Source organism: Rhinopithecus bieti, unplaced genomic scaffold (assembly GCF_001698545.2).
Source record: "Rhinopithecus bieti isolate Rb0 unplaced genomic scaffold, ASM169854v2 scaffold_30927, whole genome shotgun sequence".
NCBI lineage: Eukaryota > Metazoa > Chordata > Mammalia > Primates > Cercopithecidae > Rhinopithecus > Rhinopithecus bieti.
The window spans coordinates 1,117,133-1,136,018 of record NW_016813672.1 but is presented as its reverse complement, the minus strand read 5'-3'; the positions used below and the strand labels follow the sequence as shown (position 1 = coordinate 1,136,018).

The 18,886-nt window shown below is 37.1% G+C and overlaps 1 protein-coding gene across 4 annotated transcripts in view; it reads left to right on the top strand.

The window, feature by feature from the left end:
* Positions 1 to 18,886, top strand: part of GRIA4 (glutamate ionotropic receptor AMPA type subunit 4) — a 399,983-nt gene that overhangs the window by 252,646 nt on the left and 128,451 nt on the right. For all 4 annotated transcript variants that reach the window (XM_017848864.1, XM_017848866.1, XM_017848865.1 and 1 more), the window contains exon 5: positions 15,980 to 16,164. In XM_017848864.1, coding sequence (XP_017704353.1) covers positions 15,980 to 16,164 — 185 coding nt within the window. The remainder of the gene's footprint in view (positions 1 to 15,979; positions 16,165 to 18,886) is intronic.

Sequence of the window (18,886 nt, the reverse complement as noted above, 5' to 3'; positions counted from 1 at the left end):
TGCCGCCCAGGCTGGAGTGCAGTATGCCGGATCTCAGCTCACTGCAAGCTCCGCCTCCTGGGTTTACGCCATTCTCCTGCCTCAGCCTCCCAAGTAGCTGGGACTACAACAGCCGCCCGCCACGTCGCCCGGCTAGTTTTTTGTATTTTTTAGTAGAGACGGGGTTTCACCGTGTTAGCCAGGATGGTCTCGATCTCCTGACCTCGTGATCCGCCCGTCTCGGCCTCCCAAAGTGCTGGGATTACAGGCTTGAGCCACCGCGCCCGGCCGGTTTTCTTTTCTACCCCACTCTGACCTCATCATGTTTCAAGAACCTCTTCAAATGGAATATTGAGACATAGTAAATTATGAATTCTAGTGAGAGCTATGTTTTACAGCTGTATAATCCAGACCCTAAATGCCCTTGCAGGGAATAAAATGAAAATTAATGAACTGCGGAGCAATTGTAAAACAGGACCTTTGCATTAATAACAAACTATTCAGTAACAGCTTTTAATAAGGTAACTATCCATCCACAGCATAATGTAGTCTTTGTACATTTTTAGGACTTATGTCACTGAGAAAATATGTTAAGAATTATTTCTCCAAAGATCCTAAAAGTTTCAGGTAATGGTTCCTTTATCTAGAATTGTTTTGTTACTATCATTAGTGCTATCCAGACTTTATTACTTCTGCTCCTGCTACTATTACTGCTACTACTACCATTAGCACTACCACCACTACTGCTACTACTACTATTGCACACATACAAACACACTTAGGGCACATTAGGGCAGTGGACCCCAACCTTTTTGGCACCAGGGACTGGTTTCCTGGAAAACAATTTTTCCACAGGGATGTGGGGGATGAAACTGTTCCACTTCAGATCATCAGGATCTTAAATTCTCATGAGAAGCACACAACCTAGATCCCTAGCACGTGCAGTTCACAATAGGGTTCATGCTCCTATGAGCATCAAATGCCCCTGCTGTTCTGACAGGAGGTGGAGCTCAGGCAGTAATGCTCCCTTGCCCACTGCTCACATCTTGCTGTGTAGCCAAGTTGCTAACAGGCCAGGGACCAGTAGGGGTCTGCAGAACACGGGTTAGGGACCTCTACATTAGGGCAGAGGCTATAGTGTAAAATATATCAGCAACTTAAGGGGAAACATATTCCATAACAAATCTGTTTATCTCTAGCATTTGATACAAAGATAGCAGGTAATTCAAGAATACATTTAATGAGAGTCTAAAATGCTGCATTTTTTTTTGTTGTTGTTGCTCACTGAATCAACATCCACATGTTTTAAGAGCCAGATAGTAAAGTGACAGGATAAGACATTTTATTTTGAATGCTGAAAAATTTACAGAAAAGGTATTCCCACCTCCCTATAGAAAGTTATTTTTAGACAAAGCTAAAATTTTCCCCCAAAAGCAACTTTGGATCTGTCAGGCAGAATATTTATATAACTGCTTAATTGTGACCTTAAAGTTCCAAACCATAATGGAGAAATATTAGATTTGGAAAACTTTAATTACCGGCGTTGAAACTGACCCATTCAAACCACTGAAAATCCCTGTAGATGGCCCTATAGAATATTTGGTTCTGGACGTTGTAACTATCTGATGAGTCTGCCAGAATAGGTGGCTGGAAAATATAATCCATGAAATTTAATTAGTAGACTCACTGAGAAGAATTTTGTAGAATTAACCACTTTAATTTTGGGTAATGTCTTCCAAAAATGATAATTTTGACATCTTTTGTGTCAAGTAAGCCATTATTTGTGGCAGCAATTGGATGGCAAAAGCCTTTGCTTTTCAGGCCACGTTTAGTTGATAAAAATGATGTCATTAGCATAATGGAGAACATTTGCTTATTATTTGTTAAAAAACCATCTTTGTCTAAAATGTAAAAGGAGTACAAGATCACTAAGGTACAACTAAAATAAGAGAAGGGACAGCAGGCAGCCCTTTTTTGTACTCTTTGAAATTTTTAAACTCTTGTGTTAGAGCTTTCTTATTATTAAAAAAATTAATTGATAAAGATTGTAAATATTCAACATGTACAACGTGATGATTTAGAATAAATGTACCCTCCTAATTGTTGGCACAATATTAAAATATAGTTTACTTTAAAGTGGTCATTTCAGAAGATGTAAGGTTAGAACATACACTTTTTCTGTCCCCAGAATGTAATGAAAGCATAGTGAAAGTTACAAACTGTCTCAGGCAATTATTGGAATTTCCATTAAAGTGGGAAAATAACAGAATGGGTAGAAAATTAATACCTATGCATTTCTTCTACCAAACATATTCTGCTTTGAGCTCAAAGCTACTTCAGTTAGTTGCTATCCTGGTGGGAAACTAATGGTGCATTCTAACTGGGCCATCAAGAAGTGCTTAATAATGGAACTGCTTTTAAAAAGGTGTGGGCAAGTTTTAGGGACACCAACAAGAAAAAAGATGGTGTCCCATCCCAGAAGTAGCAAGAGCAGGGAGTCTTTACTACCATAAGTCTGAACAGGCAAGGAAGGTGAAGATGTGGTTGTGTGGAGAGTGTAGCTGTATGGAGAATGCTGAATGGCAGAGACTAGGGCCTTTATTTAGAGATGCAGTCACCCCTACATCAACCTGGCAGGAAAGGAATCATGTAAAGAATATGTGACTTCTTTGGGAGGCCAAGGCAGGTGGATCACCTGAGGTCAGGAGTTCGAGACCACCCTGGTCAAGATGGCGAAAACCCATCTCTACTAAATATCCAAAAATATTAGCTAGGCATTGTGGCAGGTGCCTGTAATCTCAGCAACTCAGAAGGCTGAGGCAGGAGAATCGCTTAAACCTGGGAGCCAGAGGTTGCAGTGACCCCAGATCGCACCACTGCACTCCAGCCTAGGTGACAGAGCACTAGACTCCATCTCAAAAAGAAAAAAAAAAAAAAGAATACCTGACTTCCCTCTTCTCCCTTTGATATGTTGCATGTGATTCCTTTCAATCAACTCAACTGGAAGCCAAAGTACACAGCTGCAGACCATACTGGTCAGCCTCTTCTAACACCGATACAGAGCAAGGTCAGGCAAAATAAAAAGTGGATGTGAATCTGGATGGACACTAAGTATCCAGCTCAGTTCTTAAGGAGACACCTAGTGTAACCTCTGAGTGGCAACGACCAGAATAATAATAAATCTATAGATCTGGAATATACACAAGTTTGCCTTTTGTAAAGTGAATAGCTAATTGAAGAGCCAATTGGAGTGGTCAATTTGGCAATGATGCTGAACTACCTATTTAAACAGATTAGCAGCAGCAGCACAGCCAAAGTAGTTTTCACTGTCAGGTGATGGATCAAATGAGGCAGGACCAGTGCACAAGCACCAGATAAGGAGAGTGCTAAGCTATATAAGCTTGGGAGCACCTCTGCTAGGACCATTAAGCCAGTATAAATAGAATTTCATACAACAGTGGTTATCCTTTACTTTCTGCAACCTTAACTACCAAACATAAAACACAGGCATTAATATCTCAAACTTTACAGTCATAATTAGCTCTGAAAACCAACCCTAGGATTCTCTACTGGAATTTGTTATTCTCAGGTTTTTAAAGCCAAATTTATTAAAAGGATTTGAACTAACAAATTACTTCATATATTTACTGTGTTCTGTCACACTGCAACTAAACTTGCCAGTTTTAGAGGTATGATGCCAGTGTTTGCCCAAATGTGTATAACAATTTAATTCACCAGCACAATTCATTTGATTGTGCCTATCAGTTTCATGAAAGTAAACTTTGAGGCCGGGTGCAGTGGCTCAAGCCTGTAATCCCAGCACTTTGGGAGCCCGAGATGGGCGGATCACAAGGTCAGGAGATCGAGACCATCCTGGCTAACACAGTGAAACCCCATCTCTACTAAAAAAAAAAAAAAAAAACTAGCTGGGCGTGGTGGCAGGCGCCTGTAGTCCCAACTACTTGGGAGGCTGAGGCAGGAGAATGGGGTAAACCCGGGAGGTGGAGCTTGCAGTGAGCTGAGATCCAGCCACTGCACGCCAGCCTGGGCCACAGAGCGTGACTCCGCCTCAAAAAAAAAAAAAAAAAGTAAACTTTGAAAACCTTACTGAGTTTCTACCAAAATGTCAGTGGCACATGGTACCATTGTGAAAAAAAGCAAAGCAAAACTGACTAATTGCCACATTGTAAATATTTGATGAAAAATAAATAACTTCATCTGACTTCTCTTGATAATACAAACTTGGTTCCAATTTGTTACAGTTATATAAGTTATTGTATACTTTTTTTTTTGCATTCATTATAATTCTCAGGCAAACTTATTCTAATTAAAATAAAAGTACTTTTTGGCTTTACATCTTAATACCTATTCAGAAAACTTGCCTACATTAATCCCTGCATCAATAAGTTATTCTACACTATAATTCAAACTTAATTTGTGAAATAATCCTATGGGATTTTGTGACTGTTTCTAGAAGGGAAGAACTTGGGCAAGCATATAGCTAGATCTAAGGAGTGACTCAAAAGCTTTTTGACTAAAGTCGACCTAATTCTATGGTTTAATGTTTGATGTCCTTACAGAGAGAAGGCAGTTGATAGTGTGTCCTAAGCAGTGCCGGGACGACATCATTAACCAAACTGGACCACAGGGCAGCATTCACAGGCTATTCTGAAGAAAGAAACTGTGTTCATTATTGTAATCTTTGCAATGGTTGTAACGGTCGGGCTAGAGTGACCAGAGACATTTGAGGAAGGGAGAATTGGGAGAAGGGGGCTTTACCTCCCTGTGAACTTAGAGGGAAAGCAGCAAACACATGCTCAATGTAAACAGCAGAAGCCACCGCATTCCTTGGAAATATCATAGTATCCAGCAGTGCTTCGTGGTCAGGGATATGTCCGGGTCAAAAATGAATCCTTAATAGGGGAATAAAATTAACCCAAACTGCAGGGAATTAAGTTTTCATTGTATTATAGACCATATCATAGAGGAGAATAAAAAGTAGACTCTAATATCAGACAGAATGAGGCTTTACCAATTCATAGCTACATGATCTTGGCCAAGAACTTAACTTCTGTATCATCAGTTTCCTTTATATAAAATGAAGATAATAAAATTAACACCATGCCAATAAAGCACTTAATACAATATTGAAGGTCATGGATTTGTCAGGTCTTTAATAACTGTTATTACTATTACCTTTATTATTATTAGGCTTGATCAAATGGGAAGCGATATATAAAAGGGCAGAATTTTACCCTTGTCATTTAATTCAACCTAATTCCCTCTTGTTGAGCTTATTCTTTCCTTTGTGTGAAAAAAATAGGGAAATCAAAATGAATAAAAACTAGTCTCATACTTAAAGGGAACTAGACAGGTAAACTAGCAATTACAGTTATAATTTCACATCCCTGAGGTTAGTGACAGGCACGCTGTACTTTCCATGGTAGCATGTAGAACTTATGTAATGATTTAATTAATTCAGAGTAGCATGAGCTGTAATTACTGTACAAACAGCTGGGGAAATGTAAAGAAAAAAGACAAAAACCCCACACAGATGAGGCCAGAGAAGGGTTGTAAAATGGTCTGAAGCTGAAGTTGAGGCTTAAAGAAAGATTAGAAGTTGCCAGTGAGTGTAGGGCATACAGACTCTCTTAGCACAGGGAATAGCCATTGCATTGTGTTAAATGCAAGAGAGAGTCTCGTTTATTCAGAGAACCACCAATCTTAGGTATGAGTTGAGTGATGCATACCTAAGAGACACAGTGAGAGATTGGTTTGGGAAGAACAACATCCATCCTGTCGCCACTCCTGGTCATTTATATTCCTTCTTTCCCTCATTTTCCTTCATAGCACTTACTACCTCTTGTCATTCTATTATAAATATATTTGTGTATTGCTTCTTATCTGCCTCAGCCACTGGAATGTAAACTTCATGAAGGTAGGCACATCTTACTGTTCCATTTCTGTATCTGCAGCCTCTGGATCAGTGGCCTGAAATATAGGAAATGCTCAACAAATAGTCATTGAATGAAAAGTGAAAGAAGAAATAGAGAACTGCTCATGAAATGGCTTAAATGTAATATTTAGGAAGAAATGTCAGAATTGGTGTGGGATGAGGGTGAAGCTGAGCAATGAGTCTGAGAGAATCTCTTAGATTTCTGACTAAAGTGACTAAGTAAATGTCTAATGACCAAATATGGAATGCAGGAAAAAGAACTAGGTTTTTGTTTTTCATCTGGAGGGAGTGTGGGATGTTGAGTTATACATTATGACTCTCCCAGAGTTGTAGGGATGTATTTCTTCACCTATGAAGAATCCGCAATCTACTTCCCTCAAATGAACAGCAGCATTATAAGTTACTCCACCACGTGGAATGAAGCTGATTTTTATTTACAGCTATAGAAAAGATTATCATGACTAATAAAATCCTACATTAATCTTCTTCATTACATAGAAAGTCAAAGGTGGAAGATTAAGAAATTTAAATAACCTTCCTCAGAACCACAGAGTTGAAGTGCAAACAGAACGTTTGTAGTTAAAAGTAACAGGGGCTACCACTGACCCCATCATTTGTCACCTAGCATGCTGTTCAAGAAATCACTCTGTATTTAGATAATCACCTCAGTGTCATTTCTCCACTACAGAAATTTAATAGTGAGCAATCAAATGTATTCACTCTCAGTCCCTGACATGAGTTTACAATTACTTCTTAGAACTGAGCTAGCCTCAGTAGGATATAAAAATTAGGCTAATCATATGGTGAATACTTACTTCATCCTGTGTTTTTTTCCTGCTAGGAACAGAAATTGTCTCCATAATTGTATGCAAATCCTTTCACCAGAATCATCACAAGAAAATTATGTACTGCTACTCCTGCTCTAAAGAAAAGACGAAGTAATGTTTTAAAATATCACTTTCAAATCAACCAAAATGAATGGTTTTGGCTTTGTGTATAAAAGCCAGATCCAAATTAATATTATTTACAGTACACAGCTTGGCATGTGAATATAACAAGCTGATACTTAATATGTTATGTAACACTTCTTTGAGTTTCGTTGCTAGTGATTGCTTTTATGATTAATTAATGAGATCTGTTGGACTCAACCTACAACATAGGGTAGAATAAATTAATTGGTCTTTTAAGAACCAGAATTCTTTGGACAGCATTGGCTGTCTTGCACCCTCAATTAATGAGTCAATTTTGCAGGTTAGCTCAGTATTTGTTTTATGAACCAAAACATTTCTGTTTTATCATTTAGAATGGAGTCCTTTCTGAAATGAATTTCACACTTACTTTAATTCTGAGTTTTTTGAAGCTTATTTTCCCTCTTATTAATGACTCAGGACGGTTGCTATGAATAAAGATTATGAAAATCGGAGATTAATATTAAGGGCTACCTTAGGATGTCTCTAAAGGTATTCCTGCTGAGATATGTGGGACTCTGGGCTTCTACAACTCAAGACCTCCCTCTGCCATTTGTAGAGTTGTGGAGGTTTTGCATTTACTTGCCACATTATTTTAGGACCTAAATGTACAAAGTATAAATTAAGTAGTTTTCAGTCATTCAGATGCCACATAATATTACTTATTATTCATTCAGAAGTTATCTCTGGGATGAACAGTAAGACATTGCTGATATTTGATTATTTTTGATCAGCAGAAATGAAAATTTCATATGGCTCCACCTGATACAATGAAATATCTCCTGGCTCTTATACAGATAGGTATAGAATTGGTTGGGGAGCGGGGGAGTGTAGAATTTAGAGAAACGCAAACAATCAACACTCTCCTTTCTTTCCACTTTTTCTGGAATGGGTCTAGGCGAGAGGAGCTTTGGCATCATGCCTGTATTAATTTCAGTACTCTCCTATTTGGATTCCCTGTCCTCTTTCTCTTTCTACTCTTTGGATGCATCATTTCCACTATATGAAGCTAACATTATAAAAGCAGTTTTATAAATCTGTCTCTTCTCTGTTCCAAAGCTTCCAAGGTTTCTAGTGTTTCACTATTGTTTCACGATTATCAAGGGAGTAATTTCTAAACTTTCAGTATTTAATTATCCAAAACTATTTATCGAGTCCCTTTTAGATGCCAAGTCTTCTTCTAGGCACAGTGAACAAAACAAAGTTCCTGACTTCATGAGCTTACCTTCTAGTGGGGGAAACAGACAATAAACAAGGTGAGTGAGTAAAATCTAGAGTATATTAGGTGGTGGTGAAGTGCTGAGGAGAAAGTAAAGCAGAGAAGAGAAACAGAAAATCACAGGATGAAGGAGTTGAAATTTTACATAAAGTAACCCAGAATGGCCTCACTGAAGAGAAGGCATTTGGGTAGAAACCTGAGAACATAAAGGCAGAACCCTGAAGACCCATCTTGGGGAAAGCACAGCAGGGTGAAGCCCAAGGCAGAGCACCCCTGGCAAAGAGGCCAGATGGCTAGTAATGTTTGAGAGTGAGAGAGAGGTAGATGACATCAGCATAAAGGAGCAATTGGAGAGTTTGGACCTGTAAGTGGTGTGATCTGGCTTGCCTGAAAAGTTCCATTCCTGAAGCTATGAGCAGTGTGAAGGGGAGGAAAGAAAAAACATGTAAACAGGCACTTGCAATAATCCTTGGCAAAAGGCTGGGGCCTAGGTGGAGACAGTGTTGGTAGGGAGAAATGGTCAGGTTTTTTATATATTTTGGAAGGTAGCCTTGACAGAATATGCTAAAATACAAGATGTGCTTGTGAGAGAAAGAACAGAATTGATGGTGACTGTGATTGAAAGGCCTTCACATCACAGCCTCAGTCTTCCTTGCTAATTTCATCGCTCTCTCTCTTTGCATGCTGAAGTGTGGTGAAAAGTCCCTAAGCTGGAGAATGGAAGACTTGAGTTCAATTCACAGTTCTGCTATTTAGTGGGGTTATGCTTTGATATGTCACATATATTGTTTTTATTTCTTCACCTTTATGGTGGAGATAATATCTACCTCACAGGGCTGTTATGAGGTTCAGTTGTATTGTGAAATACTAATAAAGCATAATGTAGCTTATGAATACATTACTCCAGCAGCCTGCTCTATTAACTATCAACAATTAATAATTTATTTAGCATTCTTCAAGCTCCTGCCTCTGTGCCTTTGTTTTATGATGCAGTAGCTCCTTCCTCCTCACCATCTTTATTCATCAACCCTTTCCATCCTTTACGGACCATACCACAGTCCAAGTCATTCTCTCCATGGTGAAACCCCCTTTGAAAGGATCTATTCTTTTGCTTAACATGCTTTCCCAAAGTATTGCAATACTGAATAGGTTTGACACTCAGAATTATGCCTTACATACTTTACATGCTTAATATTAGACAAAGACCTTGTTTGAGTGCCTGTTAACTCACAAACATATATTTTAATTCCCTTATAAAAACTACAATGGTTGTTTTTTATGCATGTTGGAACTGTGAACTTTATACAATGTGACATAAAAAGGTGTCAAATCAGAATTGTAAATTTTATATAGTGTGATATATAAAATACATAGTAAAACAGATAAAAGAAAAAAATTGTACTTTATGAGCAAAATAATAGCTATATAGTAATTACGCCAGATATTTATTCTGATTGGAAATTAGTCATTTGCTATTTAAGTTTAAAATTATTCAAATTTTCAAAATGCTTTACTTAAAATAGAAACACATTGCCTTTATTGTAAAAAGATGTTGGTGGAGGCCCACCGTGCTTAGAAGATAAAAAATGGTGGAATCAAACTTGAAAGGAGATCCAGTGTATTCGCAGGGAATATTCAAAATCTACAGATTGTTTCCAGAATCATTGATGTCTATAACCAGAGAGAAAAATGGGTTTCTCAGACCTCTGTCAGAATTTATTATACGACTCTGGGGGATGAAGGAGGTGGCTGCAAGGATAGTTTTCATCAGAAGTCAATTGACACCTGAAATCCAAACAGAAAAATATGTGCTTCTGAAGGTCAAAAAAACCCTAAGAGTTCAATCTGAAAATAGAAGTAGAATGACCACCAGTAGAATAGATAGTGGTCAGACTCAGATCATCTCTCTCTTTGTCATTTGTGTGTCATTAACCACCAAACTGATTTATTCTGTATCCTTAATCTATAAACTATTCTCCTTCCTCTGCATGGTCCTAAATCTGGCCCCTATTACTTCTCACCTGGATTACTACCATGTGGCTTCCTAAGGGATTTTCCCATTTCTGTGCTACCTACATCCATTCTATTTTCCACACTTCAGCTATAATCATCCCTCTAAGACACATTGTTTTGTCACTCTCTTCTGAAAGTCTATGAAGCAAAACCTAAATTCCTTTAAATGATAGAGAAAGCTCTTGTAATATATCCCTTGCCTGTTCATCTCTCCAGTCTTAGAAGCTCTTTCCACAGCCCATGCCAATTTTCCACATATCCCTTCTTGTCCTTCCAAACACACAAAATAAACTGAAGTTTTTGAAGCTTCTGAATGTGACCTGCTATGCAAGATATAAAGTATATTCATAAAGTCTTTTAAGGAGAGTTTCCTGAAGCCTCCACACAACCTTTCCACTTATAACCCATTGCCCACAACTTAGTCACACAGCCATATATCTAGCTGAAAGAGAAGCAAGAAAATATATTTATTCTGACTGTCCATAGGTCTAAGTTAAAATCCCATTGCTTTGGATGAAGGGGAGAAGTAGTAGTAGAGAACCACCAACTTACAGACTCTATGACAGTGTTTTAACTTTAAAGATTTAAAGTATCAAATTTTCTTACAAGATGTCTTCTGAACTAAATATGAATACTAGGGAATCAGAAGACAATAAATGTTAGTGTCAGAAAATGCCTTAGGAAAAATCTAGGACCCAGAATAACCACCTTTAACAATGATTATTAATCCATCTTTGAAGATGAATTTTCTACTTTTACTCTTGAGTGTCTGTAGAAAAGGGAAAACTCAAGATATTCCATCTTATCTTGGGTTTACATGAATAGCTTCAAGCTGTAAAAGTAGGAAAATCTTTGCTTATTTTTAGTATGCCCTTTTTGAACTACGGCATAAATAAATACTATAGTTACAGCTGCAGATAATTTTACCCAAGCTACAATGTTGGTTACTCCTCCATGTGCTGAAACCTGGGGGTCCAGACTGTGGCCTTTAAACATGTTATTTCAGTACTAAGCAGCTTTGGAAAGAGTCCAACCTAAATGGTTATTAAATCTACTCCACAGTTCCAGCATGGTGGCATTAAATGCAATGAGGATTACAGAATCTTATTCCTTTCTGTAACTCAAATCAATATGTGGCATTAGACACACACAGACACACACACCTTTTTCCTTGAATCCACTAGTTTTGGGCACTGACAAATTGTGCCAGACCAGAGATATTGATGATGTAGTAGCAAGTACCTGCATAGCAATTGACACGATTAATGAGGGAGGCTTTAATTTAACCAACTACAAGCCGCTGCTATGCCCCTTGCCATGTTCCCTTTTCAGGCTCAGCAACCTCCCATGGGACAGACCTAGTCTTCTCCTTCCCAAACCAGTTCCCATAATCTAGATGTTTCTCTATCCCATATTCATTAAAATGGCATACCCTTCATCTTATTACTTCATTATTCTGATGATATTCCTTGATTATTTCCACATTCTTACCTCTTCCCACTTTCTCCTCAATTTCACAATCTGAAAAATGTCTTCTATATCCAGCATTCCATTAACCCTGCTCATGTTAAGTGCACCAATGACCTTCTCGTTGAAAAGCACAATGGACACTTTCTAGTTCTCATCCAAGTAAAGCTTTTTCAGGGCAAATGCATAACTCCTTCTTTTCTAAATACTTTCTTCCCTGGCACAAATGTATTCTGCCTCTCTTTCTGCTGCTCTGTGTGCAGGCAGTTAAATAACTCTTGCAAACGAAAACATCAAATAAATAAGCCCAGCTATTGTTGTGAGTAGCAACATCCCTGAATTGGTACTCATCCAAAATAGGTCATTATCCACGGATGATGTAGTAAGTGTTGACGTGTAAGGGTGCAGTAGCTCAGGACTGCTTACCTCATTTTGATTCTATTTAACATAATTGATAAAATCTTTATGTGATATCATAACACTTAAAAATATTTTATATGTAATTGACAGTGTTCTTTAGTAACTATGAAAAAGGCCTTAATTACTATTATAATCTAATAAAGTGATTATGTCAACGGTATGCTCTACTATTCTAAAAAATTATTTTCATCACGTTGAATTTATTTATACAATGAGGTGTATTTTGCATAATGGATATTTTACCTATCAGTTTTGCTAGATAGTAAATTCTTTGTAAAAACAAGAATCACATCCTTATCTTTTGTTTCACCTTTGTATTTCACATTGTCTATCTTTTTAAAAATGTTCTTATAGGTACATAGTAGCTGTGTATATTTATGAGGTGCGTGAAATATTTTTATACAGGCATACAATGCATAATGATCATATCAGAGTAACTGAGTATCCATCACCTCAAGCATTTATTCTTTATGTTATAAACATTCTAATTATACTCTTAAAGTTATTTTAAAATGTACAATAAATTATTGTTGACTTTAGTCACCCTGTTGTGCTGTCAAAGACTATATCTTATCTATCCTATCTAACTATATTTTTGTACCCATTAACCATCCCCATTTCCCTCCTCCCTCACTATCCTTCCCAGCCTCTGGTAACCATCATTCTACTATCTCCATACGTTCAATCGTTTTAACTTTTAGCTCCCATAAATGAGCAAGAACATGTGAAGCTTGTCTTTCTGTACCTGGCTTATTTCACTTAACAAAATGTCATCCAGTTCCCACATCTTTATCTTGATATACTTTATAGAATTCTGTATGTAGTAGGTTTTCAGTATATTATATTGAATTAAAATGTTAGACAGCTTTTTAGAGTAGAAGCAAGATTTAAAATATCCTTTACAGTAGTGAATTTCCTGTTCACTACGTGATATTCACCTAAAACTGAAGTATTCATTTTTCGGCCAACAATATTGTACGACAGATTTTCTAATAACTAGGAGATACAAATCATAGCCAGATGTGGAAATAGTATGACTTGACTTATGATTTTCTAGTTTATATAACAACTAAGTTACATAATCATAGATTCAACAGCAGTATTTTATCCTAGTTACAATATATTTCCAGCTATGTTAGCAAATAAATAAGACACTCACATCTGAATATCAATGAATAATAAGAGAGCATATTAGAATCAAACATAGCTTATAAAAGAATATAATTTTAGCCAAGCTCTGAAACTATTACTGCATGTCCTTTGTACTGCAATGAAAGGATGCCATTTATTTCTGACTATGATTAATGGGGCTTTTTAAGTAACCAACTTTCTTTGCCATTCAGCAAAGATTGTGTCCTAGGGTTCTGTCTGATTCCAATTCTAGTGTTATTTGTAAATCTAAAAAATCAGATAATGGAAAGCTGGATTTGAATTATAATTTTGTTTTTAGATTGAGTCCTTCACTTTTGTAAGGTAAGTGGGAATATCTATAAATTTCATCAGAAGGTGTGTGGCTCCACATTCTGTAAAAGTCATGTCAGCAGGAGAATAACAACATGCATCCCTAGTCCTGACATGAAGCCTGACAGCCACATGATGCCAGAAATGCAGCAATATTTAGAGAATCATGCCAAGCTGTGAATTGAGCACAGGGAGAAGACTATTTCTATGTGTGGGGCTGTTTTATTATTTTACAACACTCAAGCAAACAAAAAAATGTTAGCATTATTCTGGTATGATGATAAATAAAAGGAGAAAAAAGAAAAGTAATATGTCAATTGGTATTTTTAAAAGCATTCATTTAAGTCAAAGAATATGTTCATAGGTGTCAAAAAATGATTTAAAGGAACATTGCCTCAGTTACCATCAGAGCATAAGCCCCCGCCACAGAATAAATGAAGCATGAACATATCTATTAAGGAAGGTTTCATATCATCACGTTACATATGCGTTGAATGGGAAACAAGAGAAAGAGTGCTGGGGTTTTGGGGCAGGGGATCTAGGTAAGATTTGAAAAGATAATTACTGGCATGCATTACAAAAGGAAAGACTAAATGGAGCAATAGATATACCAGAATAATTATATAGTAATTAACATGCCCTCTTTCTTCCTCTTCGGGGAATTTTTTTTCATTTAGATAAAAATGAATCCTGACTGCCACAGTATTTCATTTGGCAGGATATCAGGTAATTTATATTTCAAATATGATCTCATCATCAGTTCCATCTGTTGATCTTAACTGAGCATCAGCAATGTTTGGAACTCTGGTATGTAGAAAACATACCTGAAAAAATTAAAAATCCCTGAATCTATGAGACTCTCATACCAATTAGAAAACTCAACAAATATGCCCTTATCTTACAAGTGCTTTATATTTGTTTTAAAACTTCACTTTTAATCCACCCAACTCTCTACCCAATTCCAGGATCACAGGAAGAAGAAACTACAGATAGTTGCTATAGAATGAGCTCGAATAAGTGTTAGACTTCCTTAAAGAGGACTAGAATATTTTGTTTATGCTAAACCATAAAGTGAAAATACAACTACCAGGCTCTGATCCTAACCAATCTTAGTGTATGGGATACTTATAAATTCAAAGAATCTTTTTTTTTTTAATTGTTCTCTCACATTACAATTCAAAAATGAGAGATAAGGCTGGGTGCAGTGGCTCACGCCTGTAATCCTAGCACTTTGGGAGGCTGAGGCGGGTGGATCACGAGGTCAGGAGTTCAAGACCAGTCTGGCCAATATGGTGAAACCCCGTCTCTACTAAAAATACAGAAATTAGCCGGGTATGGTGACGTGAACCTGTAGTCCCAGTTACTCGGGAGGCTGAGGCAGAAGAATTGCTTGGAGCTGGGAGGCGGAGGCTGCAGTGAGCCAAGATCATGCCACTGTACTGCAGCCTGGGCGACAGAGCAAGACTCCGTCTGAAAAAAAAAAAGGAGATGAAAAAAAGGCAGGACAATCAAGACAATGTTGGCCTGAAGATATACTCCAAATGCAGGAATTATGAGTTCACAGCTCCTGCCTTAATCCAGATGCTTGGACCAGATGCCTTCCCTTCCACATGCAGAGAGAACTAGATCAAGAACAGGGTGAAGATCATTCATTTTATTCCCTCATGGAAGGCTGTCTTCACATAATAAACGCCCCCACCTCTGGCAGTCTCGCATGCTCCTTCTCAGCCTTCAAGACCCAATTCAAGTTGTTTCTCCTTTGTAGTATTTTTCCTTGTTCCATGCAGACAGCTCTAACCAAGCTTTCCCTTGAGCCAACACTTTACCTTGAGTCCTGCTACACACTTTTTAAAACTAAGTTTCTGTTGTTTATTTGGTCATCAGTCTCTTACCGATTAGGAGTACCAGTGCCTCACCTAGTGGTCATTCAACTCATCCCCAGTCTATATCATTCCCCTGCTGAGAGAGGAAGAGTTAAATAATGCCTCTCTAATATGCACCTGTCCTCATCTACAAATAAGGCACCGAGAATAATGGGTCCTCAATAAATACTGTTGTACTGTTTCTTTTACATCTTCTCTTCCATAGTTGAACCAAAAATGTTGTACTCCCTTGCTCAAGGGGAAAGTCAAACAGTTGTTCAAAATGAGTTCCATCTAGTAAGTAAAATAACAAAAAGGGTTTATGAAATTTCTATTGACTACAGGTGGATTTGTCTCATCAAAAAAAAGTGTCTAGAGCAATGCAATGTTCTCCACTAAAGAGATTTTGAGAGCACAAGGTATGGTGTTGCTACTTCATTCAATCGATATTTTAAGAGATTTTGTTCCCGTGACTAAAGAAAGTAAGAACAAATTATTCAGAAATAACCACACAGATTTTAAGTTTCTAAGCATTCAGTATATTTTGGAGTGTAACAGTGTTGATTTGGGCTCAGTGCCTGTATACGTCATTAAAGGCGAGTAATGTTTTAGTAACTTTTTTTTCCCCCAATAGGATACTCGATACTCCAAGCTATTATGGAAAAAGCAGGACAAAATGGTTGGCATGTCAGCGCTATATGTGTGGAAAATTTTAATGATGTCAGCTATAGGCAACTTCTAGAAGAACTTGATAGAAGACAAGAGAAGAAGTTTGTAATAGACTGTGAGATAGAGAGACTTCAAAACATATTAGAACAGGTAAGTCCTAGATTTTATATTTTTAACCTAGACCCTATACAGAAAAATTTAACCTTTGATTGACTTCTCCCCATCAACATCTTCTCCCAACTTTTAATTTGGAGTGTGAGGTTTGAGAGTTTTCATTCCATGACTTATCTTCAGGACCAAATCACAATCTTTTATCACCAAAGACCCTTTCGGTTCTTAGGTCTCAACGTATTTAGAAAGCTATTTCTCACATATTCTTAAGACTTGAACGAGTGAAGGCTCTGTGTGAATCTTTAAGAACTCCTGGTCTCCAGTTTTCAAAAATATTAATGTTGAAGATTAGTCCCACCTAAAAACAGTATAAAAATTCTAAATTTGTGAGTGCATCTTTTTTAGAGGCACACTTACTTTAGAGAAGTGCTACATGAGAAATAGCAACATAAATTACTAAAGCAATAAAATAAAAGAAAATTCAGTGGCATACTGTATAAAATTTAGTGGAATACTGTATATAGCATATTTTCTGCTAGGTATGATAAGTAAATACATTACTACCCCAGTGGAAATGGTTTTCAACTCTCCTCAAAACGGAAAAATCCTTGAATAAAGGTTTCAATAAATATTTGTTGATTTGATTTGAAGCAGCTAGGAAAAGATTAAACTGAGCTTTGCCGTTGTATTAAATGATACGAAAATATCATCAAATAATGGATAACATCTGCCTTCCCCCACCCCTACAGATCATGATAAAGCTTTAAAGGCTCTTTGGCTAAAATCGCAGTGAATGAATGCCATCTAGTGGTTTTAGAAATGCTTGCTCATATTTATCTACAGTATGTTAGTTCAGCCAGACATGGGTAATACAATTTTTTGTTGGTTAGTTTGTTACATATCATTTAACTGCATAATTACATGACTTGATTTCTAATAGTAAACTTGCCAATTTGGAGGCTTATGTATAGGAATAACTTTAGTATTCAATTATAAAAATGAAAATCAAAATATATTTCAGAGATTTAGCCTTACCATTTGCAGGCATGGGACTAGATGTCTTCAGTTTCCTTCCTCAACTATATTAGCATTGGTAAAAGTGAAAAATAAAACCAAACACATAAACAAAAATGTTGTATTGCTAAAGTCTAAAGAAGCCAGACCATAAGAGGAAATAACAGAGTATTTGCTTCCTGTCATCCCTTTGCAGAAGAAAAAGCTATAGATAGATAGATAGATAGATAGATAGATAGATAGATAGATAGATAGATAGATAATAGACCTAACGAAGAAATATGTATATGTTATTTTGGGAAATATTAATTAAAAGCCTATACATTTATACATTACTCGGGTTTATTCCTGAGAGAGTCCAAAAAATTATTGAAGTTGTAGCTATTCAATGTATATGAAATTTTTAAATGGTTAGTTACAGAATCCAAAAAAAAATCTTTCTTCTTTCCTAAGCAATACAGCCACTTTACCTCCGACTCCCATCGCCCTCCCTCCCACTCCCACCCCTGTATTGAAAGTTTGAGTTGTTTGACCTGAACAACTGAAGCTTTGTAAATAACTCACGATGAATCCCACAGAGCAGCCAATTCTAAGAACTGCCTGGATTGCCAACTTCCTGTCAGAGGGTGAGTAAGGCTCAGAAAGACCCTCCACTTAGCACCTGTGCTTAAAAGACCAAGTCTGGAGGAGGCAATTGAGTGCCTAAAGCACACTGACCCATTTCAGAGGCTTAGCTGGTTTCTAAGAAGAAAATCAGCACACCTGGGTGCTTTGGATAACCTCTTTGAATAAGCCATAAATGAGCTCTTGCTAAAGGAACTAGACATCTTATATTTTTTTGTCGTTTTAAAGAAATTAGAAAACTTGAGTGTCTACCTTTTCTATTTTTCTTGCCGAATTCTAAAAGGTTTCTTTTCTATCATGATTGCATGGTAATAATAATAATAATAGTAGTAAGAGAACTTTGTCCATTTAAAATGCCTCTCAGGTATAAATCTCATAAATTGCAATAAAGTCTACTGCATTGTGAGAAAATAATGTACTCTTAATTGTCCTATAAAATTTTCCCTCAAGAAAAGCTGTGTTTTTATTCTGAACATGCTGTTGTTATTGTTGTTTACTATCTGTATTTTAATTCCTTATAGCTCTAAATGAAACAACTTTTAATGTCTTCTTGGTTTTACTTTTGGCTCATCCACAAGAGCTAATCCACACTTTGTCAAGGATTTGTACATGTACCTTAAGACCCCTGTGTTTCAACATCCTCCTTAATAAATTAAGATAGCAAGAGGAAACAATTTCAAAACAAAGCATTTTAAAAGGTAAAAGTTAAATGCTAAATAATCTTGATTAGAAAATGCCTTTGAAAAGGTGGCCCTTTCTCAGAAGATGGTGAAATTAATACAATGATGATAACATTCTAGAAGGATGGACACACTTCATATTAGTAAATTTCTATGGCTGGGCATGGTGGCTCACGCCTGTAATCCTAGAACTTTGGGAGGCCGAGGCGGGTCGATCACCTGGGGTTGGGAGTTCGAGACCAGCCTGACAAACAAGGAGAAACCTCGTCTCTACTAAAAATAAAATATTAGCCGGGTGTGGTGGCACATGCCTGTAATCCTAGCTACTCGGGAGACTGAGACAGCAGAATCACTTAAACCCAGGAGGCGGAGGTTGTGGTGAGCCGAGATCATGCCATTACACTCCAGCCTGGGCAACAGCAGTGAAACTCCACCTCAAAAAA